Raw genomic sequence first — 25,765 nt, 5'->3', positions numbered from 1 at the left:
ACAGCTGCAGGAAGGAGGATAAGCTGCAGAGCAGAGCAGGTCCCGACCCCACTTCCTGACCCTGCTGGGGGAGCTTCAGAGGCATTTTCTCAAGAAACAATGTCATAAACGATGATCACCTCCAACGGCACTTGTGCTGCTGGACTGTCTTTCTGCTACCATTCAATGTGAAAGAGGAATTCACAAAGAAACTTATATTCCCAAGTGACTTATACTCCTAAGTTCCAAGCAGCAAATTAGAAACAAGAGAGAGGGAGAGAAAAGGATAATAAAATACCCTCCTCCTGGGTCTGTTGTGGTCACTACAAAAGCCAATACATGAGCGTGTAGGCAGACACGGAACACGGAGAAAACACACAAGGTGCACACTCCCTTACCCACGAAACCAGCACCCGAAAAGCTCTGAAAGACCCACTTTTTTTTTATAACTCTTTCGGCAGCAAAACATGACCTGAACTGACTTGAGGCTATTTATAACCTGGTTTGTGTCCCACTTAGTGTGAATATTCATACATTTTACTACCGAAATAGTACCATCTTTAATTACAGACACTGTCCCACACTTCCCTACAGACATCACGCCCTTATGAGATATGTACCATCAGCTCTCTGAAACAAACAAAAAATCATTAACTCTGAAACTCATCAGTGTTCTGGATACGGGACTGACAGTGCATCATAACCCATTCCTAACCTGAAGGAGGTGGGGACCTGCTGGATCAAACCAAAGGCAGCCTTGCAAGTCAGATTTCAGCCACGTTTCCCATCAGCCCGTTGTCAGGAGGTCTGAGCAAACATGGGGAGGAAAGAGCCGAAGGGTGGAGTAGAGAGGGGACGTTGAAGCCAAGGCCGCGCCAGTGCTTCACTGGCTCTCAGAGGACCCAGGCCTTCAAGCGCATTCTTGTAGCTGTGTAGTCACTTTTTTCCTAGATTTTCAAAGTGAGTCTAGTTTTCGGTCTCAACACTGGCTCCCTGGAGTCTGGGCAAACTGCCATTGAATCACAAGGGCCACTCAAAGGTTTTTCTTTCCAGGCCGTTGAAAACATTAAACTATTTTCAACATTATCCTCTTTAAGGGAATATTCTCCAGGCTCCGTCACTGCACCCTTCCCAACCCTCACCGTCCATTACAACGACTCTCCATTCATTCCAAAGATATTCTACTCTTGGTGGATCAAACGTATACATGTATGTAATAATAAATATGAGTAGTAATGAAGCAGTAGCATGGGAAAAGTGGAAAACTTTAAGAACTAAATCAAGTTAATGTTTCTCCTTATAGTACCACACTCAGGCCTGGACAAGAAGAGCCCCGCCTTCGCCACTGCCTTTTCGAGGGCCCTCCTCTGACCCTCTCCCAGCGGCCCCTCTCCTCATGGGACAGACAGCTCAGGGCCAAGGGCACAGATGCACCCAGAGCCCGTACAGCCTCTTCCAAAGCATACTCTAGGGCCCCAGTCTATCTGGAATCCTGCCTAAATGAGCTCACTTCCCAAGAATGGACCACAGCACTGTTTGCATGTGCGACAGGGAGGAAGACCATGGACGGTGGGCCAGCGTGACCACCGACTCGTGTGCAATGCCCTTCTCAGTGCAGAATGGAGCCATGTTCAGGCACAGAACTCTGAGGGGCTGGAGAATCCTACATGTAAACCTGGCCCACTGAGTTGTTATAAAAGTTTATTTGGCATTATCCATTCTCACCTTCTTCTCTTCATTATCAGAAATCCAGCCCTTTCCCCGTTCCCTCTCACTTTCAGCACACAGATGCCTTACCATAAACCACATTTCTCAACCTCCCTTGCAGCGGGATGAGGCATGTGCCTATGCGATAGCCAATGGGATGGCAAAGAGCATCCTGAACGAAGCCACTGGGTCACCTCCTCTCAGAGTGAAATTGCTTATTTTCCCCCTCTTTCCCTCTCTTTCCTTTTTCCTTGGACTGGAACTTGGACATCGTGGTGCGGGGCCAGCCTTTGCCAAGATGAGACAACACTGCAGACCGGCAGAACAAGACAGAAGGAGCCGGGACCCCTGAGAGACCTTGTGGAGCAAAGCCACTGATGCCACCACCAACTCTGTACTGTAACACCCGAGAGAAATAAACCAACTTCGGTCCTATTGGAGCCACGGAATTTTGAGTCTTCTTTCATACACTGGTCTAGCCTCCCTCAAATATATTTCGCAAATGATCTAAATAAACTGACTGTAAAAAAGATTTTTGGGGTTCTGCTAAAGCATACAATATAAGTCAACTACAGTGATTCCAGACAAAAATCAATAGTACCAAGCCTTAACAAAAAGAGGAGGGATTTATTATGAATAGAGAGGTTTTTTTAAAAAAAAATCCTACGAGAAAAATGTATCAAATAGTTAAACATACAAGAAAAAATAAGTAAAAGAGTTAAGAGTTCCATGTAAGAATTAATCAAACCATCTAAAGGTCTATAAAATGACCTGAAAATGTTCAGCATAACTTAGAATGTCTTCTTATTAAATAGAAAAGAGCAAAAAAAAAGCAAAATTCTACATATACTGAAGAAATAAAAATACAAAGTTTGCTTGTGTGATATGATTAAACCTTTTTACATGCTCATTTTCAAAGACTGGAAAGAATACATTCACATTATAATAGGTATTTGTGCAGTAGTAATAGCTAACATTTATTGAGTACTGTTATGTACCTAAGTACTTTTACATATATTAATTTTTTTATTATTTTTTTTAATTCTATTTCATATATTAATTTTTTATACTTTTACAACAACACAAGAAAGTAGGTTCTAGCACTACCCCCACTTTATTGATAAGGAAACTGAGGCACAGAGCAGCTTAGCAATTTGCCCAAATTCACACAGCCAATAGGTGGCCACACTTAAGTTCAAAACCACATCATCTGATATGGCATTCAACCACTCCCTACAGTACCACTAGAGAGTGCTGATAAAAATTTTAAATCCTTTCGGTTCTCAGGCCAGCACTCCACCCACTGAGCCACACCAGCCAGGGACAAGGGTGCAGGCAGGGACTGACTGTAGGAGGAGGGTAGGCAGGGCAGGGGAGAGCAATTGAGCAATGGGGGGGGAAATGCAGACAACTGTAATTCAACAACAATCAAAATTTTTTAAAAAAATTAAGAACTAGAAAAGCAATTTAAATCCTTAGGAGTTTCTTATTCTGCTTTTCAAATATTGTGTAAAATAATATTATGCTGTACTTGATATCTGTCCCACCTAGAGATAAAAGGCTTATCCCAAATTCCACCCTGCAATCCCCTCTATAATCCCAGCAACAAGACTGCTTTAAGAATCCAAGTGTGGGGGATATTTAGGGAGATCACAAGATCACTGCAGACAAAACTGAAATTACAGCAATAAGGAAGGAGGTAATAGAACACAACCCTTCACTAGCACAGCTGTGACAATTAAGCATTAACAATTTGGCTCTTTAGAGCTTATAAAGATATCAGTGTGAGGTCACCCCGTCCACACAAATCAATTAATTGTGCAAAGAGGCTGATTGATTTATCCAAGGTCACAAAGCTGGTTGTTTGCAGAGCTGAAACTGGAACCTAATTCTTCTCTGAGACCAAGGGGTAAGTGTTTTCTTTTTAGTAGGGCACCCAGGTTTTCTAGAATTTATCAGCTAAGGTGGTGATATTAAATTATGTTCCAAAAAACATGAAGGACCCTTCAGGGGCCTAACCCTAACCCATCCCCCAAACCTTGCTTCATAGAAAGCCTGTCAGCTCTGCACTAAAGAAAGCAGCAATGAATGCACTGTCACATTCCTAAAATGCACCCCCATCTAAGACTCATTTTCGGAAAGACTTCCAACGCAAAAGGAAGGCAAGAAGGAAGGAAGGGAAGGAGGAGGGAAGGAGGGAAGGCAGGCAGGCTCCAAATCACAGAACAAAACAAAGTATTAGCATCCTTACTTTCTTTTTTTTTATTTTATTTTAATCATTGTTCAAGTACAGTTTTCTCCCTTTTACTCCCAATCCAGCCCCCCCCACCCAACCCTCCCCACTTCCCTCCCATTACCACCCTCCCCCTAGTTTTGTCCATGTGTCCTTTAAATTTGTTCCCATAAACCCTTCCCATTGTCCCCTGAAATTCCCTCTTCTCTCCCCTGTGGTCACTGTCAGCCTGTCCTCTATTTCAGTGTCTTTGGTTATATTTTCTTGTTTCTTTGTTTTGTTGTTTAGGTTCCTGTTAAAGGTGAGATCATATGGTACAACCACTATGGAAAGCAGTATGGAACTTCCTCAGAAAACTAAAAATGGATCTGCCTTTTGACCCAGCAATTCCACTGCTGGGACTTTATCCTAAGAATACTAAAAGACCAATCCAAAAGAACCTTTGCACCCCGATGTTCATAGCAGCACAATTTACAATAGCTAGATGCTGGAAGCAACCTAGATGCCCATCAGTAAATGAATGGATCAAAAATCTATGGTACATTTACACAATGGAATTCTATGCAGCAGAAAGAAAGAAGGAGCTCCTACCCTTTGCAGCAACTTGGATGGAGCTGGAAAACATTATGCTAAGCGAAACAAGCCAGGCAGTGAAAGCATCCTTACTTTTAAGAGCCCTTTCCCCGGGGGCCCTTTTGGGGGTGCTTTTCCTACTGCCAGAATTCATCTCGTGGAAAAAACTATCACCGTCACTTCAGTCAATGAATTATTTTTGTTCCAAATAGAAAGTTAACATGTTCTCTAAGCAAAGGACAATCTCGGCGAAGAAAAGGCGGTTAACTACCTTCCTCTGACGCAGATCTGCACTACACTGGCCTTCGTCTTCTCTCTCACGTTTGACTGTTGAAAACACCAAGTACTGCCAGCAGGCTTTCGGGAAACACAGTTGCAGACTAACTAAGAGATAATCAATCAGTGCAAGACCATATAATAAAGATCAAACTGTCATCTCTCTTAGTGATTACATACTTGTTGAAGGCAAGAAAAAAGCACAATTTGTTTATTCACTCAGCATGTATCTATTGAGCATTTACTACGTGCCAGGTAGTGTTCTAGATACTAGCCATCCAACCCAAACGAAGGACCTGCCCTCATGGAGTTTACACTCTGGTGCACAGACAGACAGCAGCACAGCAAACAAGGCAGTGGAAGAGAGTGCCAGACGGTGACAAATGCTGTGGACAAAGTAAAGCCAGGGAAAGTGGGTGGCAATGCTGAAGAAGGCAGGCTGTGCCGTTTTCATCGGGCGGTCAAGTAGGCCGCACAGGGGAGGGAGTCAGCCAGATGGTTACCTGAGGGCAGAGTGTACAGTCAGGGGCCACCGGGCAAAGGTTCTGAACGGGAAGAGCCCCTACCGCTGTGTGCATAAGCCATATAAGGTCAAGCAGGATCACTCAGAGCCCTGTATAGGTCAGCGTAAGGTCTTCATTCTTTACTGTAAATAAAATGGGAAGTCACTGCAAAATTGTTAGCCTACAGTGACATGACGTCCTTTGGCATTTTAAAAGCTCACTCTGCTGCTAGTTGAGACCTGCTGCAGTGGGACGAGGGTGGAAGCAGGCAGATCCCCGAGGAGGTGATGAGAGAAATTCAGAGGAGAATGGTGGTGACCTAGACCTGGGCAGTGGCAGTAGAGATGGAAAAATATGACCAGATTCTGTATAATCATCCAAAAATAGAGCCAGCGCTTTTCGCTGATGGATCAGATGTGGTTAAAGGAGAAAAAGGGACTTACGAGGATGACTCCCAAATTTCTGACCTGAGCAACTGGAAGAATCGGACTGACTCTGAGAGAGGTGGGCAAGACTGTGGGTCCAGGTGCAGGGTGAGGGCAGGCAGGTCGGGAGTTCGGACTGAACACACAAGTGGAGATGTCAAGTGGGCTGCTGGAAATGCAGGTATGCGGCCCAGGGGAGAGGGCTAGGCCAGAGATAGAAATCTGAGTCCAGTGTTCAGAGGCATTTAAAACCAGGAGCCGGGCAGATGCCAGAGGGACTGTGTGGTGATAAGGAGGACTGGGCCCTGGGCTCTCCGATGGCATCAGGAAGAAGAATCCGCAAGGGAGAATGAAAGGGAAATCAGAAAGTATGGTGTATCCTAGGTACCAAGAAAAGCAAGTGTATCATAGAGAAGAGAATAATCAACTGTGTTTATGCTACTGAGAAATAAAGTTAAATGAAGATCCTGAGAACTGACCAGTGGACTTACAACAAGAAAATCTCTAGTAATTTTGCTAAGAGTTGTTTCAACTGAATGATAGGAGCTATGCTTGTTTAAAATGGTTTCGAGAGAGAATGAGAGGAAAGGAATTCCAACTCCAGGTAAGTAAAACCCTTCGAAGGAACTCTTTGATAAAGTGGAATGCAGAAATAGAGTGATAACTAGAGAGAGGGGTAGGATCAGGAGCGATGTGTTTTAGAAGACAGATAACAACAGTATACTGATGAAAAGCATCCACAGAAGAGGGAAACTGTAGGCATACAGGAGACAGAGGAGAGGTCCTTGAGCAAGCAAGGGAGGACGGGATACAGTACACAGCGGGGTGGCCTTGGCAGGGCTGGTCAGAGGGAGATAGATGTGGTGTCGAACCTTGTGGATTCCCCCTCAGTTTCCTAAGGACAAGAGTAGGCAAAGTCATCAGCTGAAAGTCAGGATAGGGGGAAGGTACAAATGTTTCAGGAGAAAGGGGACAGCATACAATATTCATCGAAGATAATGGGAGAGTGACTGCCAAGCAGCATTAAGGCCGCACCTGTGATCACGAATTACACTGGGAGCAAGGGCTGTGGGTTTTCCTCCAGCCGCGTTCCTCTGTACTGAGGCCAGCACAGAGTAGGTGGACAGTTAGAGTTAACCAAGGGTGGGCTTGGCACAGCTCTGAGAAGCAAGGAAGGGAAGGGAATTGAAGGCAGGAGCAAAGGAGTGGTTTGCAATGGGCTATAAGTCTCAGTAAAGAGCAAAGCGAGAACATGGAGAGATACAGCACAATGGTCATAGGATCGATAGACCATAGACCCCGCTGGGGTCAGAGACTGTTAAAGGTAGGATATAAGAGGGAGTGGGCTAGACATGTAGGACAAGATGGGCAGAAAGTGCGACATTTGCCCTGGCCAAGGTGGTTCAGTTGGTTGAATCACTGTCCTGTAAATTGAAAGGCTGCAGATTCCATTCCTGGTCAGGGGACATGATTAGGTTGCAGGTTCGGTTCCCAGTCCAGGCCCATGCAAGAGGCAAACAATCAACGTTTCTCTCTCACATTGATGTTTATCTCTCACATTGATGTTTCTCCCTCACATCAATTTCCCCCTCTCTCTCTCCCTCTCTTCCCCTTTCTCTAAAATCAATAAGCATGTCCTTGGGTCAGGATTAAAAACAGCTGTGACACTTAAAATTTAGATTATGGAGGGGCTGCAGCCATAAATGATAATGTGGTTGGTGAAGAGAAGTTCAAAAACTGAGAGAGTGGAGTGCTGGAAGGATGATTTCTGCTTACACTGAAATCACTACAACAAAAGTAACTTTTAGAAAGAGAGACAGTAAACCAGGAGCTAAAATCACTGAAAAATGAGAGTGCTTTTGGGGGTGGAGGGCAGAACAGCATCTCAACAATGAGGGTTAGTGGTGATACAATTTGATGACATGGTGCAGGGAGTGGGGGTTGGGGAACTGGGGAGCCTGATTCAGATGTGAAAAGAGGAACAAGGGGGACGAACTCTACTGATCTCTCTGGGAGGAAGAGACAGGAGGTGGGTCAGCAGAGGCACAGGGGGCCATCGGACAGCCGGGTCCTCAGGTAAAAGCCACTACTCTTACCTCCATGAGTGAGGGAGAGACCGGCTGGCCTATTTCCAAGTGACAACGCATCAACAATTTTTGAAAAGTAAATTACCTTTGATGTTAGGAAAAATAAAACATGTGATACCCACTCCACCAGAGCTTGATGAAGCCCAAGTTTCACTAATTAGAAAAAAAAAATTGAACCAGACTGTTAATTAGTAATCTATGTCTGATTATTTGCCACTTTTAGCAACAAAAGGGAAAGATTCATCAACAAATAAAAATTCATTATATGCAAAACTGGGTCAAACATTATCAGAAATTATACCCTTCGCACTTGGGTCCACCCACACCGATTCTAGCAATCAGGTCTTTTGTTCAAATGCTCCGAGACAGCAGAGGCAACAGGAGGTTCAGAACCTGGGTCGTGGCAAGAGCGTGGGCCCCTGAAGCCATGCCGGAGCGCCAGACGGCCAATGCCGTTTCCATCGGAAATGACGCGACAGACACAACCCCGCTAAGACTCCACTTTTGGGCGGATCACAGACCTCCTGTGAAAATATGATGAAAACTGCAGGTACTTCTCCCCAGGAGGTGTACAGAGACACGTGTAAAAAAGCACTGTATGCATCACATGCATTTCTCAACAGCCACCCCCCTCTCTCCCCAAACCGACCCGGCAGCCGACTAGGACATCACCTGCCAGGCAGCTTCCTGGGACTCTAGGAGATTAAAAAGAATTAAAAATAAATAAAAACCGCTGCGCAGTTCCTCTCTTCCACAGCCACAGTCTACCATTTTATATTCCAGTTTCTCCAGATGCTCGCTCTAAGGACAGTCGAAACACTCAGCAAATACAAACAGAAACTACACGGTCCTGGATGACATTTTGAGACATGTTAAGAATATACTTTAGAGTGTCATGAATTACTGCGGAAAACAGTCAGGACTCCAGCTGCCCATTGTCAAGGATGCGATCCCAGACCAGGGCACCCACTCTCCTGGGATGGATGGAGATTATGTACGTATTTACATCTCCCACTTCCTTCTCCAAAACCTTAGTAGAAAGGTTTCTCTGGCCAGGCGTTGAAGCCAGCTCCCTGTGACTATATCCCATCACGTGTGTCTGCCACCTGATGCCTTCCGACTCTCCCCTGTCCTCCACCCCGACCACCACTCCTTAGTCAGGGGAATAATGTCACTTCCCCTTCGACTGTGACAGTCACTCAGCCTTGCCCCACATACTGCCCCAATCCAAGTCATCTCTCCCCCTACAGAGCAGATCTGATCAAATCAGCCTTCTGCTTAAAGCCTCTTGAAGGCAGCGAGGCTTCCAAAACCAGGGCATGTCCAGTTGCCCTGGGGTGTTGCGGGGTAGGAGGGCAAGGGGGGCAGAGACAGTAAATATGTGACCTGATACCTGAATTGTCGTTGACATGTTGATGTTGTGCGGTGCGCATGCGTGGGTGGGGGTGGGGGCGTGTTGGAGTAGTGTGGAAAGTACCTAGAAATCGGAAGTTTTTTTAATGCTGAGGTTTGGGAAAATATGAAACATTTCCAGCGTGCCACTAGAGCACAGTAGAAGGGCACCCTGTGCGTCACTGCAGGGATGGTGCGGCGCGCCCCACAGACTCGCCTGGCGAGACGGGCAGCGCCGACCTTCATCCCCCTGCAGCCGACAGTGCTGGCAGCTGAGCACTGCTGCATTTTCGGGTGCATTTATGAATGCACAAACACGACACAGTAATGTCCGTAGGTATTTGGACTTCATATATGGTCCCATTCAATGAATTCTGCAGCTTGATTTTTGTTTACACTCAAAATTGTTTTTAAGATTTATCTTTGCGGACAAAACTAGCTCTTTAAAACATGACTTAAAGCAAATACATCAAAATACTAATAGCTGGTAAATTTCAAATGCAGGCACTCACTTATCCGGTATATCATTTCCTGTAAATTTATTTACATTGACTACTTCGTTATTTTTTAATAATATTAAATTTAGCATTTGAATTTTTTTTAAAAACCCTTTCGGAGTTTCCCCCAGGACACAGTCGAAACTCCCCACCGTGGCTCACTCCACTCCTATTAAGTAGTCTATGCTTACCTTGCCAGCTTCACCTTCACCTTCACTTCACACACCCCAGGTCAGCCACACTGACTCACAGTCCTCACCTCCGAACTTCTGATACACCGCGGATTCCCTCGATCTTGATTGCCCTGCGCCCTCCCCCTCCCCACCCTCGCTCTGACTGTCATTCATTCTTCAGATACTGTGGTGCGGACCCACTCTTCAGAGGCCTTTCCTGAGACCCCCTCAACATCAGCCACCCCTTCCAAGAGCTCACACAGCATCCTGTGCTGTTTTACTTTTCAAACTGTGTGACCACTTGTTTAATTTGTTTACTTAAAAACTTGTGCAGCTGCCCTCTTGAGATGAAAGACAATTGACAACTGGAACTCTGTCTCAGTCACCCTGTGCTGATCCCAGGGTGTGACACATATTAGGAGCAAGATAATAAAACACCATTCAAAATGTCTTATACAGATAGACAAAATGGATGGATGGATGGATGGATGGATGGATAGATAGATAGACAGATAGATAAATAGATAGATTAGATAGATAGACATAGATACAGAAATCCTTCCTAATTATCTCCATTGCTTAAGACAGAGCTGAATCTTAAAGAAAGCTAGATTCATAGCCAATGCAGGCAATTAAACTGATGAAATCAAAAATTTGATTTTTTTTTGTACATCCCAACAATGCAGAGACTTCACATGAGACCTTTGGTTTTCTTAAAGGTCAAGGCAACCACCATTCCGAAACACTTGGCTCCTATACTAGAATTTCAAGTTAGCCTACTGGACACACAGATTTCAAAGATGGAACTTAAAAACAATGACAATAACAAACCCTTCTTCCCCCTCTTTCCCAAACCTCCACAGTAGAGCCTCACGTTATGAAAAGCATCTGTTACCTGAATAATTATGATTTCTTAGCAGCCCAGCTTTACTGACTGAACTCCAGTGACCTTTCCACCACTTAACCATTCCCTGAATGAAGGAGCTATTCTCAACAACTGCTCTTAATGTATCTTCAGTGTGCATTTTCTCGTCCTGTCTGAAGGTGAAATCAGTAATATATGATGACATTTTATTATATTCTCAGCATCCCATGGAACATTCTACACAATTTCAGTCCCTCTGAAATAGTTTTCCGGGCTCTGTTTGCACATGGATTTTCTTCTAGCTGCCAAAGACTATTATCTTCACTTTAAGATAAGAATATTACCTTTCTTTGCCACCTTTTTTAAGGAACTTTTATATTACACTGAATAAACATTTAAAAAACTTTGTTTTTTCTCTCATTTGAAGTAATCCAGTTTTCTCTGAAGCACAAACTTTTTTCAGAATATGTATTTAGAAAAATGCAAATACTATTGAAAGTTAATTCAACTTAAATTTTCCTAAATAAACTGACCAAGAGGCAATGTTAAGGAAAATAGCAGTAGTCAACTTCACTAAGAAGTAAAACCACCTTTAAGATTTTAAGAAATGAGTCAAGTTAAAACAATTATTTCTGGAAGAAGAGCTAGTAACTGAAAGTGTTGAGAACTGGAACATGATTTGAAAAACTCTACATGAAGGTGAAGTGTACAATGAGGCTTTAGATGCATTGTGATAACTGCTAGCTGTCTCTCAAAGCCTCCCCCTCTCTGTCTCTCTCTCCGCCCACACCACTCTGGTCCAAGCCTGCAGCATCTCTAACCTCAGCGATTTTCTCAACTCTTAACTTGTTCCCTGCAACTCTGCCCCCTTCTAAATTCATCTTTCCTGCTACCAACCAAGCCGTCTCCCTGAAACACCGTAGTGAGCCTGTCATTAACCCCCTTCAAATGCTGCTGTGACTCCCTGCAGAGGAAAGATCACACCTCTTAGCCTGCTTCAAAAGAGTTTTCAACATCTGGCCCCAACCTCACCAATCATCAGCAAAGCCCAGGCCTCACTCAGCTACCAGCTACAGGCTCACAAGGCAGTGTTCCTTCCCTGGAATGCCCGTCCTTCTCTGTCCACACTGCTGTCTCCCCAGAGTCCTTCAAGGCTCTCCTCCAGGTCCCTCCTCTTAGGGCCCTCTCCTCCCAGCCCCTCACACCCACCAAGGCAAGACCCTGTCCTTCCTCCTGCCGTGTTCCACGACCTTGTGTATGTACAGCACACTGCTTTTTTTGTGCAGGGATGTCTACCGATGCCTCTCTTCCCAACAGACCTGGAAGTACCTTAATAACAGACATATGTCTTACTCACCTTTGAACCCATCATCTCTTAACAGGACTGAACGGCAACTATTTGCTGAGTGAATATGGCATGTGCATAGAAGCAAGTCTGATTTTTTAAAATCATGAAAGTACACAGTAAGCTTTTATGGAGCATGTACTGGTTGTGGAGACTAAGCTACCGGCTAGCATCAGAAAGCCAAATTAAAAAAGCATACATATGCCCATACACAAGCAAAGAGAGCCAAAAATATAAGTAAAGAGTGAGCAGGAGGGAGAGATGGATTCTGTCTCAGTGATCAGAGGGTAGAATGCTTGGTGGCATTTATGCTGAAGTTTGAGGGGAGGAGACTTCAAAATGGGAGGGGGGGCCCAGGGGAGAGACACTGGGGGAGCAGAGGCAGTGAGGACGAAGAGATCAATGAAGCACAGAAAACAAAGCAGGCCACCCGTGCACAGGATCCCAGTGAAGCCATGCTCCAGTGCTGAGTGGTATGGTGTGACCTTCTGGTTCAATGGGCCGGAATCAGAAACATACCCACACGTGTCTTCACTCTCCTGACCCACTTTCCCCAGGCTTACCTTTGCTCGACACAACCTGAACTCTTCAAAATACAAGACACAAGAAAAAAAAATGTCCAATACCAAGATAGCTGTTACCTTTTGAAATTGTATAAAGGGAAGTGTTTACAAGCAGAAATAATCTTCGACATTTGACTAGAGCTCTCCTTGCTCCTCTAAATTGCACAGACCACTTTCTCTCTCGTTCTGGGAGTCTTAAATCGGCCTCCTTTGTCCATAAACCAATGGCACTAAGCAGAATAACCCACGGAGCTTGTTAAAACTCCAGATGCCAGGACCCCATTCACATGGCTGAACTGGAATCCCGAAGGGTGACTGTGACATGCAGCCTGGGTTAGTGGAATGAGTCCCAAACCAGACTTTCAAAATAAAAGCACATGCATACATCTATGTAGCAATTACTGAATTAATGTTGATATGATTCACACAGCCTATCAGGAGCAAGAGAACCAACCAATTAGTATCAACCTCAAAGTGCCATGCCCCCTGCCACACTCACAAGTCTCTTCACATAAAGACTGTCCCAAAATCTTAATAAAAAAAGGGAACAAAAGAAATTTGCAAGTATTAACACTATGAAATTAGAGAAGAGCTCAACAAATAATACATTTTCAACTGCAGTACCTGCATTTACTGCAAAGTTGTGCAACATTAGAGACATAAAGTAACATTTTCACTGGATTCCCCTGCTACATCAGGAATGCGATTATGTGTCTTTTCTGACCCTTTCAAAAAAATTTTGTTTCATAATTGAATGCAAAAAGTATTGAACCACCCACCTACCAAAAAAGTTCAATTGAAAATATTCACTTATGAAATGTTATTCTCACTCTTTACACTTTCAGTTCAAAGACTGTGATAAACAAAATTGATTTTTTTTAAAGAAAGTGAATTCCCAAAACCGATGTGAGGCTTCACCACCCCAACGCTTAAGCTTAGCGGACAAATGAGCACACACCAAGCAGTCAGTCCCCTTCGAACAAGGCCGGACAGAGAAGCCCCACGGGATGTAAATAAACCTCAGGTACTGGGCTGTGCGGCTGTGTGACGGTGGCATGGAAGCGCCCTGCAGGTGACATGGACCTCCAGGGTCAGAAGCCATAGAAGTGAAAGGGCTGGATCTAGCATAGATTTCTCAGTTCCTAAGCCACCATTTTGACAGTAAATACATATGTATTTAAAAACTCACACTGACTTATATTCCAAATACTGAGCTGAGTGTATTTATAATTATATGGTTAAGACATACAAAAATAATAATATAGCAAAAGTATCTGCCTCCAGACACAACTTAAGGGAGGAAAGTTCTAGCCATTCCATCTGAAACCACCTGGGTATCCGCTCTGGATTAAATTTTAACTAATATTTACAACCGCTGCAGTGACCTTACGTGTTCCCTCGTTTCCTGAAAACGATCGTATCAGCATCTACCTCAAACTTCTGGCCTCAGACAAGGTTCAGTAAAACTGAGTTTGCCATTCTGTCTATATAATGAACGTACTTCCTCCGCCGAGAACATTCTCAGCGATCCACGGTTTCCGATCGTGAACGGGTCACCCAGCAAGCTTTCGCAACCGCGGGAACAACTCAGGAATCACAACCATCCAGAAAACTTTTCTGTGATTGCACGATCTCAGCACGAGGAGGAAGCAACAGAGAAGGTCTTACAGGCATTACAGGAAGAGCTGCTCCACTCTGTCAGAGCTAAACTTCCATCAGGGTTACCTGTCCCTCAGCCCAAGTCCCCAGGGCTCATGGAAAAAACCCAAACCTGTTCAAAGACCTTCCTCCAGAGCTCAGGTATTCCAGCCCTTCAGGAGGGGGGGGAAAAAACAGCTATTTTTCACAGTCCCTTAAGCTCATAGAAAAATCTCCAGTGACTCCCTAAATACAACTTAGCCACTGTCCTTCATCAAGGAAGGCTTCCGGAAGATAAACGAATAGGGTAATCTTCCTCATAATTGTCATAAAACTGAATTTTGCTAAGCAAGCTTACTTTGTTGCAAATATAGCACCTTTTTTTCAAAGGCTTGCTGTAAATGTAACCAGGTATAATATTTCATCTTAAATAATTCATTTTATTTTTGCTTCACTGGCCTCTCTTCTTCCCTCCCCACCCCCTACCTCTTACCAACTCCTTTAATCCACAGATACCCATCTGGGCATCAGACCAGAATTCAAACTTTGCCAAATCGCAGGGCATCTGAAATCCACTACCTTTTTTCACCAGCCAGTGAAAAGCCTTGAGCAACAGACAGAAGAAAAGAGAAAAGGGAATTCACGTCAGAAACAGATTATCAATTTCTCTACCTTCCACCCAGAGGACTGCCTGTCCTCTGGTATTTTCCCCTTTGCTAACTCCTGACAGAGAATGACAAAGCCCAGAGCCAGGGCAGGCCAGGGCAGGCCTGGGGGCTGCAGGTCATGCCTCCAACAATTTGGCCCTCCCTTGGCAGGGCTACAATGATGCCTCGGAGGTCCCAGGGAAGCTCCACCTCCCAGCCTGGGGTCACGGCGGGAATAGGCAGAGGTAACCACAAAAGAAGAGGCAGAGGCAGGTATAACTCCAACTAATACTGTGAAAATCTGTAAGCAATAGGTTTAGGCACAAAATGAAGAAGAATCATCCGAGAGCAACAGAATAAACTACCTTGTAATTAGGAGACTCCACACTATGTAGTGGTCAGATGCAGGGTTGCTGGAGTCAGAACACCTGAGTTCTAATCCCAGGCCTGGCACGTTCTGCTCTGTGAGTCATTTGCATTGAATAAACACCCATTGCTCACCTACTGAGTTAGGCAGCGGGCTTGGTCTCAGAGATGTCTTGGTCCCTGCACCTCTGGAATTAAATTCTAGTGGGAAGCACATTAACAGACACACAAAATAAAGTGTCAGATAGCAATAAGAACAGAGACGGAACTTAAGTGTAGTGATGCAGTCAAGAGTGACTGGGAGAGCTACTTTCTAAAGATCTGTCTGGGAAGCTCTCTCACAGATGGCATTTAAGTCGAACTCTAAACGATAACAAGGAGTCCACCAGACAAAGACAGGTACAAAAGGGATGTGCAAAGGCCCTGAGACAGGCTCAGCTGGGTCTTTGGAGATGGAAGGCCAGTGTGGTCAAGTACTTCCGTGGGGCTCACATTCGGCATCTGTGAAACAGCAGTTGTGAGGATGAAACTCCTGACACCACATCTGCCTACAGTCTGTGCTCAGTAAATGACAATTCCCAGATGATCACCCTCATCATCATCACTAGTGCGATCGCACCCCTGGAGGTGTACAAGCAGAGGCTGGGCAACCACCTCACAGGCATGGGTTACATGGCCTCTCAAATTTCCTCAGCAATTATTTCCCAGAATTAGACTAGAAGAGAAAAGGTGAAAGAAGAAACAGTGAAATTGTTATATTCTGGCTTCCGACCCTAAGTACTTTAAAGAACCTACTGAATCATGCAACAATGTAGCGCTTACCTGACTAATTCATTCGACCAATGACCCTTTCCCATCTGAGAATCCAGGACTGAATCCCCAGATTATCCAAATCCCCACACACAGCCAGTTCACACACTGTCTTTAGACCTGAGGTCTACCCTCGTGAGGGGGGTCCAGCTTAAAACTCAAGGACAGAACTGAGAACAACAGAAAAGGATCACTTGGTCTGTGTTACCAGCTCTCACATGTGTTAGCTATTAACAGAACGAAGTAGCAATGAGCATATTCTTTGACTTGATACGCATCCCAAACTGTTTTATTATTTCATGTTTAAAATGTTCCAAGCAGAAATATACACATCACAGACTCCACTGGCAATATGCTTCCCTTTAAAACAAACAAACAAACATCTCTGTATCTGAGCCTACTCTCTCAAAATATTTACTAACTTGTTAGGCTTTTCAAAGCCCACTAATTCAGCTGTCAAACATGAAGTCACTGATGACGAACTCACTAAAGTGTTTAAATTAGGCAACAAAAGGTCTTTTATCCCATCCCAAGCTCTTAATCATTAAAGTTCATACTCTTTCAAGTTCTTTTCTAAAGTTCACTCAAATTCAAGGTAAGTATGTTACAACCATAAAGAAATGTATGGTGTTATATATCCATGAAACTATTTCATCACCTATCCTTGATAATTTCCTATTTCTGTTAAGAAGGTGGAAATCACATTAAAAAAATTAAAACATCATATATACCATAAAGCCAATAATACTGAATGCGGGCAATATAAATAATCCCAATGATGTAATGTAAAATGCACAATTATTTTTATTATGCTACGCTTTTAGACTTCCAAACTTAATGGTTAGGGGAGGAGGGAAGAGGGAAAAAATCTTAAACTAGGAGATTAAATTAATCAATTTACTCTCAGCATTACTTTTTTCTCCACCCTAACGTTCACTCCCTCCCCTATAGCCAATCCTCAAAAGAAAGAAACATAGAAGAACAGGCTAGAATCAAAATTCTCCTACAGGAAAACTTTTTTTTCAAATACTGAAAAAGCAACAACTCAGACATAGAACATGTCCAAGAAGGATCTTTAAAAATAGGCATTATACAGAGATGATCCCTTTGACTTAATCTGAACTAAAAGAATCCCTTTCCAACCTGTACATTGTGGCATACCAAAAGACAGTACCACTATACTAATATTTACCTTAAAAGAAGCAAAAACTGTGTCTTCCAAAAAGAATTGGTACGAACGGGCCCTTTCAAATTCAAATTTATCTACTGGCTTTTGCAACATAATCCAGCCAAAAGAATGTGATTCATATCTCTGCTATGCGACAGCTAACTTTTCAATGTGTTTTGAAGTAGGTGCCACCAAGAAAAAAAATGTAACCGTCATCGCCTTGGCATTAAAACACTCTAAGCAATTGGAGAGTCCTTAAAAATAAAAACTAAGTATTATGGGCCCGTTGAAGAACTTTAGAACATACATAAGAGCAAAAAGGAGAAAAGTAATAATCCCAAAATGCCAAAATAACCACTATTGACATTTTAGTGTACAATCTGCTAAACTGTTTGAAAACATAACTTTCACGTAACTGAATTCATATTGCACATGTTTACTTAATGTCAAGAACACGTTTCTGTGTTTATACATGGCACATATCAGTAACACTTTTACGGATGTGTAATCTGCTGCTTTATGCCAATCCCCTAATTTAATTAACTCCATTGAGACTCTACACAATACGTTCAGATGCTCTACATTGACTGCACAGAGTAAGTGGACAACTATTTCCTAAAATTTCTGGTCCCCAACATCCTTTTCAAATTATACATTAGAACCTGTGCTCCTTTTGACTTACTTTGGGAAATTATTACTTAACCAGTCCTCGATATTGGATTTTTGCGGTGTTTCCAATTTTTTCTATTATAAAAATGCTGTGATCAACTTCTTGCTTGTACCTTTCTGTGTGTTCTAGGCTAGGAAACAGCTCTGAAAATCGAGTTAGCGGGTCAAGTGATACACATATGTTGAAAAACACGTGATAACTTCTGCCCACTGGCCCACAATAGTGTGTGACAGTTGTCTTTTGAAATGGTAAATTTTTATTTAAAGAATACTTTGGAAGTCATGTGCACTCATCACAGATACTATTTCTACACTTACATAATTACTTTTTATGGAGGTGGTTACAGTGCAGAGTTCTAAATATCAAAGGTCTCACTGTAACAGAAGTGGACGCTATTTAAGACCACACTCCTCACAATTTACAGCACATGACCAGCATGCATATGAGACATCGTCTCACTTTCTTTTCCCGCTTTTATATTTACAAAGTTCTGGATACACATTTTATCCCCTTAAAAAGATAGCCATGACCCCTTATACCTACATAGTACTTTATATTATTAAACCATTTAAAACAAAAAGAACTTTAGCCCTGGTTGGTGTGGCTCAGTGGATTGAGCAGAATCCTGTGAACCAAAAGGTCTCCGGTTCAGTTCCCGATCAGGGCACACACCTGGGTCACTGCCCAGGTCCCCAGGTGGGGGTGAGCAAGAAGCAGCCAATCGATGTTTCTCTCCCCTTCTACCAATCAACCAGTATCCGTATCATAAAAAGAAATGTGGGTGTCTATTAGCTTACAGCTTATTTTCAGTGTATGTTGCTACAGTTCCATATAAGAAGAAATAAGCCCCTAACATAATGTTCTTTTTTTTATTATTTTAAAGTGACACTGGTTGTAATTTTATACCTGAAAGTAACTCTCAAAGTTACTTAAGTATAGTGTTCACACCCAGGGTGGAGTTCTGTGTAATTTTCAAAGCTCAGAAAAGCCCAGCCTGCTCAAAAATATCTCCTCTTAGAGCCTGTCTCAAACTCACATTTGAAGTTTTTTTAAAAATATAGAACTTTTTATTCAGTGGGTCTGGAGAGGAGCCAGTGCATCTGCATTTTTAAAACATTCCCCAGGTCTTTTACCTGGACAGCGAGAGTAGAAAAAAAAGCCCTCAGTTAAATAACAAACCCTAGGGGAGGGAGGGTTACCTTAGCTCCCCAATTTAAATGTTCATCTGAAAACCGTCCATCTGTCTTAGCCTCATGTCCCTTGAGAAGGTTCATAAGAAGTTTCAAAAATGAAAGCAAAAGGCAGGACACCTGTTGGCCTCGCCCTGGCCACCAGAAGGAATCTGGGTAAGGACTCAGTCATTGAAGCGAAACTTGAGAAGATCCACCCTGCCAGAAACAATGGGACTGCCTACTTTAAGCATATAATCCCTTCAACCTCATAAAACAGGCTAAAAAGGGAAAAAATGCTCAGTGGTATTTTTGTGTGTTTAAAGAGGTCAGTCTGATAAATGAACACAGGCCACGAGGTCACCAAGCAATGCCAGTCAACACACAATGAGATTCGGCTGGGCTGAGAAATGACGAGGGGACGCTCGGAGACACTTGTCACCTCTTACAATATTCCTTCGTCAGATTTACATTTCTCACAAAAACTTTGTCTCACAAGAGCAGTGCAGTACAAGCCAAAAAAAAAGTATGTCTTTTAAGAAGTTTATGCATAAAAAGCCTTCGTTTTCTTAGGCTTCCATTACCTACCCGATCTGGACTTGATGATGTCACTGAATTCGTTCTGCCCGTCCTCTGGCCTGGCCTCGTGGTCTCCATACTTGGCCATCTTCGCCGGCTTCCAGTAAAATCCCAACACTTGACTAAATCCTCTCTGCTTTCTTTAAGACATCAAAACCTGAAGAGAAAAAAAGAAAGTATTGACTTGAAAAAATACATAATACATACTTTGTTTCATATATATAGTCATATACAGCTACATATAGCAACCACTTATTCAGCGCCTACTGTGCGTGAGGTACTGACTGGGGCAATGGGGACACAGCCTCTGCCATCGTGAAGCTTACAGACACTACGCAACTGAGTACACAATGAATTGTCTCAGATCCGCTACCAACGCACAGAGGAGAGGCACAGAGCAACATGGTCACATGGCAGAGGAATGTAACCTGCCCTGGGCAAGTAGACAAGCCTTTCTGAAGCGACATGTGAGCCAAGGTTTCAAGGATGAGAAGAATTTAATTAGGTAATCTTGGACTGAATTCAGAATTTTTCAAAAATACACATGTTGGGATAATTTGAAAAATCTAAACTTGGGCTATTGATTAGACAATAACATTGTATCAGTACTAAACCTCTTTAATAGTGGTTAACAATGGCTTTGTCCTTATGCAAGGAAATGTCTTTGATTATAGAAGACACACGATAAAATATTTAGCGATGAAGTGTTATCATATGTTCAACTTAAGTTCAGAGCACCATGTATCTGTCTATGTCTGTCCCTCTGTATCTGTGTATGTGTATGTGTACCAATACACACACTTGCATAGACAGAGAAAAACATATGAAACAACTATCGGAAAATGGCAAGTGAGAAACCTAACTAAAGAGCATAGGGGTGCTTAGTTTTTTCTATTCTCTCTAGTGTAACTGTACATAGGCAGGAAATGACTGTAGCCTAAACAAGGGCAGATGGAAAGAAATGGGTGGGTATGTGGGATATTTAGATGTTAAATAAAGAAGGCACATGGCACTGGGGGACTGGTTGGCTATGAGAGGTTCAGGATACTAAGGCGCAAAATGACTGCCCAGTTTTATCGTGGGCAACTGAGTAGAGGGCGAGTCACTCCCTGAGCCGGGGAGCTCTGGAGGATACGCCGCAGAAGGAAGAACTAATAAGTGCAGTGGGTACTCGCTGAGCTCGAGGTGCCTCTGAAATATGTAAGTGGAACTAACAAAAGGCAGTTGGATATGCAGGTCTGATCTCAGGCCTGAATCAGAGACAAATCTGAATAGTGAACTTTGTATCATTGACACAGATTCTAGTTTAGAAGGTACATCATATCAATGCTGCTGAGGATAGATATCACTCAACAAACTAATTTCAATCTTAGTAATCCACTAGTGAGAGGCACTTGTAGAATTTAAAGAATTGAGGATTCCATCCAGCAACACCACATTTTCTTTAAGAATGTCAGAGTGCTGCTTTGCCCTGATGCTTCCTGGAGCACAATGCCCCCAAGCCCAGACAGAATCAGAATTCAATCAGGAACACGGCTCTGTGCTAAGAGCCCCTAGAGCAGACCCCAAAGGGCAATTAAATAAGTAAACCATGTAATTGGGAATATAATGGTCAACACATCCAAATATTAATCTGTGAATAATGGATATTAATTTACACGTTACAACATATATCAGAACCAGAGTTTACTGCTAGCTAGGATTAGACAACTCAATTCTTTAACCCAAGGACATATTACATGGTATTATTATTTTATATTTCATTTTGTATATTTATGTAACATTCAGTATTTTACATATTATTTGATGATATATAATATTCAAGGAAGCACTGTATATTATTTTATAATATAAATATATGTAACACATAACAGTTATCATATTTTTATCCTGATCAGCCAAAAAGAATGTGTTATAATAATAAAGACATCAAAATTACCTTAGAAAAAAGGCTCGTAGCCAGCCCTGGCTGGCGTAGCTCAGTGGATTGAGTGCGGGCTGTGAACCAAAGCATCCCAGGTTCGATTCCCAGTCAGGGCACACACCTGGGTTGCAGGCCATGACCCCCAGCAACCGCACATTCATGTTTCTCTCTCTCTCTCTTTTTCTCCCTCCCTTCCCTCTCTAAAAATAAATAAATAAAATCTTAAAAAAAAGAACTCTATCATGTCATCTCAACTCTGCTTGAAATAAACTCTTCATTAAAAAAGAAAGAAAAAAGGTTCATGTCAAAGAGCTTGAGGCCGATGAGAACTGTGGTGGATTGCTAAAGTGGAGAGGACACTTTACTCCCCCATAGGAAGGAATATATGGATTGTGGATCACCAATCTGCCAAATTTTATGAGTATGAACAACTTGTTTTACTTTTGATATTACTCTACTACTGTTAAGACTTTTGGGATTAGTATGTGATTAAGTTCTCTTTTGGGGGTACATGCCTGTAAAAGATTTGCTGAATTCTTAAGTGTATTTTATTATATTTAAAACCGAAAAATTTGTTCAGAGGAATGCACATAAAATTTTATGATGGAAAATCAGGTTTGCCCAACAAAATTCCCTGTACTGGAAAGCAACAGACTATTCCCCTTTGACAGATATTTCTAATGCTCTCCATAACTGGTCTGAGCTTCAGTGCTTCCCAAAACCTATCTGACTCCATAAAACAGTAAACTGTTTACACAGGACTTTATTTCATTTGCACATCAATATTTCCTCATTATACAGTATTTTATCTTGCCACTCTCCTTAAGACAAGTTCTCAAACTTTCTCTTCCTGGTCATCGAAATCCCTCACCTACTACAAAGATGCAGCAGAAACAGGGATCAGAGGACAAGAGAAGAATGGGAAGGAGGGAGAAACAGTGATAGCCACCAACTGCCACTTGCTGCCATGAATGGCAGGGGACTCCAGGTTGAGTAACATATGGCAAAAAAAGACACCTCCTTCTAAATCGATAAATGCAGCAGCAATTTATATTTGGTTGCCAGGAGACAGACTCAAAGTTTCATCACTGTGTGCATTTCACATCTATGAAACGGAGGAAAGTCCATCTTCCACACACACAGCTGGTTAAGGAACAGAATAAATGAATGGGGTGTTTCTTTAGAAGCTTTAAGCCCTTTAAAATTGTTATATATCGTTACCACTGCTCTCTGTTTCTGGGCCCTGATAAGGGTGCTCTGCAAAGGTTAGCCAGATCTTCTCACTGCAACCAGCACACTCAACTCTAGGTCCACCAGCATTTTCTTTGGAACACCCCTGGCTGTCATATGGACCTGAAGACATGAGTGTGTGGCCATAAAGCAATCTGGGGTGAAAGGATGGGGGATGGCTTTAAAGGGAAAGTAACAGTTTTAATTTTAAAGTAATATGGGAATTACACAATGCAAATATACTCAACAGTGTACAGTTTTGAGGGAAATGGGATGTCGACCCTCCGGCAAAAACTATTCATTCATTTACAATGGGGACCAAAACCCTAGCTAGAGAAACTTGAAAGGGGAGCCAAAGGGGCGAGCGTTTAGCGCTCTGCTTGAGACATTGTAAAAGACACCTCCCAGTGCCCAGAACTGCCATTCACTCTCGGAAGCGCTCCAAGGGACGGTTACTACTACAGTTATTAATGCTGTTTACAGGGGCAATAAATTGTACGTAAACACCCAAAGGAGAGGTAAAAAGCAGTCTCATCGGCCCTGTAAATACAGGTAGAGGGGGTTGCTGAACGACTGGAAACCTTGGCCCTCGCCGCCTGGAACTCTGGAGGCTGAAGCGCCCAGGAGCTTCGCATTCCTCCAGCCCCAGCCTGGCCCGCAGCGCTGTCGGCGGCCAGCGTCCCCCACGCCCACCAGCAGCCAGCCCGGATGGGCCGACCCGGCTTCCTGAGGCCCGTACAAGCGACTGAGCAATGGATGCGGCTGCTGTCCCGGGTCCGAGGCCGTGAGCTCCAGCCCCGACTCGAGGGCTCAGGGCTCCCTCGAACTCAGGGCGCTGGGGCCGCAGCAACCGTGGCACCGACCCTCCAGAGGGCGGCAAGGGAAACCGGCCCGCGAGGCCTGGGACCCAGGTGACCTGACGGCTGGGAAAGAGGAAGCTGTCCCCGCGGGATCCCAGAAGGCGGAGCCGTTAGACCCACGTTAGACCCCAGGCTCTCCAGTTTAATGTTAAAATAAATTGCGGGTCCCTGGCTGTCGGAGGTCGGACACGTTTTCTCCTTCCCTAGAACAAGCAAGTCCCTTTCCGGGCCTTGGTGGGAAATTCTCTTTTAACAGCGTGCCTTCTAAAAGTCGCACAGCCTAAAATTAGTGCTTTGTGGGTTTTGTAGGTGGCCTTGGACCACCGGAGCCCCGCATCCCGGGCCTAGGGTGGGCACGAGTTGTCTTACCAGCTGCAACAAGAGATGCCAAGAGCCCGGAAAAGCAGAAGAAACGACTGCACCGGACCGCGCACCGACTGGACGCCCGGTCCCCTCTCGGAGCCCCACCCGCGGGAACAGCAACGGCCCGGAGGTCGAACACGTTTCCTGCCAGGCGGACGGCTGGGAACTGCTCCCCTGCCCGCCGACCACAGCCACCCTCTCCCCACCCTCTCCTAGCGGACACCTCCGGGGCCCCGCCTTCCTGGGCTGGGGCGTGTGTGACAGGCCCTCTGGGGAGGCCACGTCCCCTCTTGGAGATCACTGGCCGGGTGCCCCTCACCGCGCAAGGCACGGATGCGCGAGTCTCACACCCTGGCGAGTAGGAGGACAGGGGAAGCCAAGGGGCAGCCCCGAACCTGTTGGATCTTTTCGCCACTCTACGGATCCCGAGGACCGCCTCCTCCTTCCAAGTTTCTGTCATTCTCTGTCCCACCGCGGGGTAGCAGAACTCCGGTTCCAAGGAAACTGGACGCAAAAGTTGGTTACATCTTAGCCTCAGTCTTGAAAAGGAGCTCGGGACGCAGATGCTGGGCGCAAGAGCCTCCGAGAAGTCCGTCCTCCCCGCAGCCCACGCCCCGTTCCCCGGGACTGTGGTCTCATCACTCGGCGCGGTGCTTCCGTAACGCCTGGACTTACCTGCTCCCGTTGGCCCGCGGGCCCGCCTCGCCAGCCAGCCGCCGCCGCTCCCCCAGCGGGCCAGCGGGGGGTGTTTGGGTCGTAGTAATCGCGGGGGGAGTGTGCTAGCGTGAGTTTTGCGGTGCAACGTTTTTTTTTTTTTTAAATAAAATATAGAGACCTAGACGAGGTCTGAAAGAAAAAAGGAGTTTTGACACCCGATTAAAAATGTCCCTGACTTGTGCAATCTTCCTGCCCGATAGTTCCGCCAAAAACAAAACAGTCCAATGCAAACCCGAAACAGGCGCGCAGGCACCAAGTTTGCCAGACACTAAAGAGTTTTCCGTGGGCAGAAATGACCCTAAAGAAGTGGGGCACCGCTCCGGGTGATTCCCCAATCGGCTTCGGGAGCCGGAGGCTCCTCCTCGCCCCGCGGCGGGAGAAAGCCCGCGGCAGGCAGCGGCCGCCCGCTCTCCGCCTCCGAGGCCAGGCGACTCCACAACTTCGTGAGCGAGCGGCTCGATCCTCCGGCTCCTCCTCCTCCTCCCGCTCCCCGCCGCGGGCCTGCCCCTTTGTTGGAGCGCAGCTCTGGAGGCTGAAGATGGGTGGGGCGGCTCCGAGGCGCCCCCCTGGGGACGGGCTTGCGGCCGGGCGCCCAGGGGCCCGCTCTCCCGCGGAGGTGGAGGCCGAGCAGGTCCGGCCCGCCGGCCCGCGCCTCTCCAGCGCTCCCGCTCCCCGTCTCTGCCCGCGCCCAGCAGCCACCAGCCCAGCAACTTAGTTTCGGGAGATCAGTCTCTCTCGCCTCCCAGTTTGGCCCCGGCCCCGGCCGCGGCCCGGCCCAGGCGGCCACCGCCGGCTGGGCTCGGGGAACGTGGCGCCCGGAGTCACCTGACCGTGCGCCCGGTCAATCAGCGCCCGCCCTGTGCGCCCTCCCGGGCCCGCGGCGGCCGGTTCTGCGCTCAGCCGGCCTAGAGCTGCGCGCCCCCGCCGCTCCGGGAGTCGGGAGCCAGAATGGACGCCTCGCACAAACACAATCCCCTTTATTCAGTTTATCCCAAAAATGTGAGTC

General features: G+C 45.0%; 1 protein-coding gene across 3 annotated transcripts in view; it reads right to left on the bottom strand.

The window, feature by feature from the left end:
- UTRN (utrophin) overlaps positions 1–24,849 on the bottom strand; it is a 453,043-nt gene extending 428,194 nt beyond the window's left edge. The window contains exons 1-3 of one of the 3 annotated variants that reach the window (XM_045842803.1): positions 24,718–24,836; positions 24,438–24,546; positions 19,675–19,822 (exon numbers count right to left, since the gene is read on the bottom strand). In XM_045842803.1, the coding sequence (XP_045698759.1) occupies positions 19,675–19,753 (79 nt within the window). In that variant the 5' untranslated portion in view covers positions 19,754–19,822; positions 24,438–24,546; positions 24,718–24,836. Of the gene's footprint in view, positions 1–19,674; positions 19,823–24,048; positions 24,228–24,437; positions 24,547–24,717 lie in introns of those variants that run through there. The other 2 variants (XM_045842802.1, XM_045842804.1) reach the window with 2 other exon arrangements.
- Between the last annotated feature and the right edge of the window lie 916 nt (positions 24,850–25,765).

Source organism: Phyllostomus hastatus, unplaced genomic scaffold, assembly GCF_019186645.2.
Source record: "Phyllostomus hastatus isolate PE091 unplaced genomic scaffold, TTU_PhHast_1.1 phas_contig_40, whole genome shotgun sequence".
In the NCBI taxonomy this organism is placed as follows: domain Eukaryota; kingdom Metazoa; phylum Chordata; class Mammalia; order Chiroptera; family Phyllostomidae; genus Phyllostomus; species Phyllostomus hastatus.
Note: the sequence above shows the minus strand (reverse complement) of the source record. Positions and strands in the feature narration are given on the sequence as shown.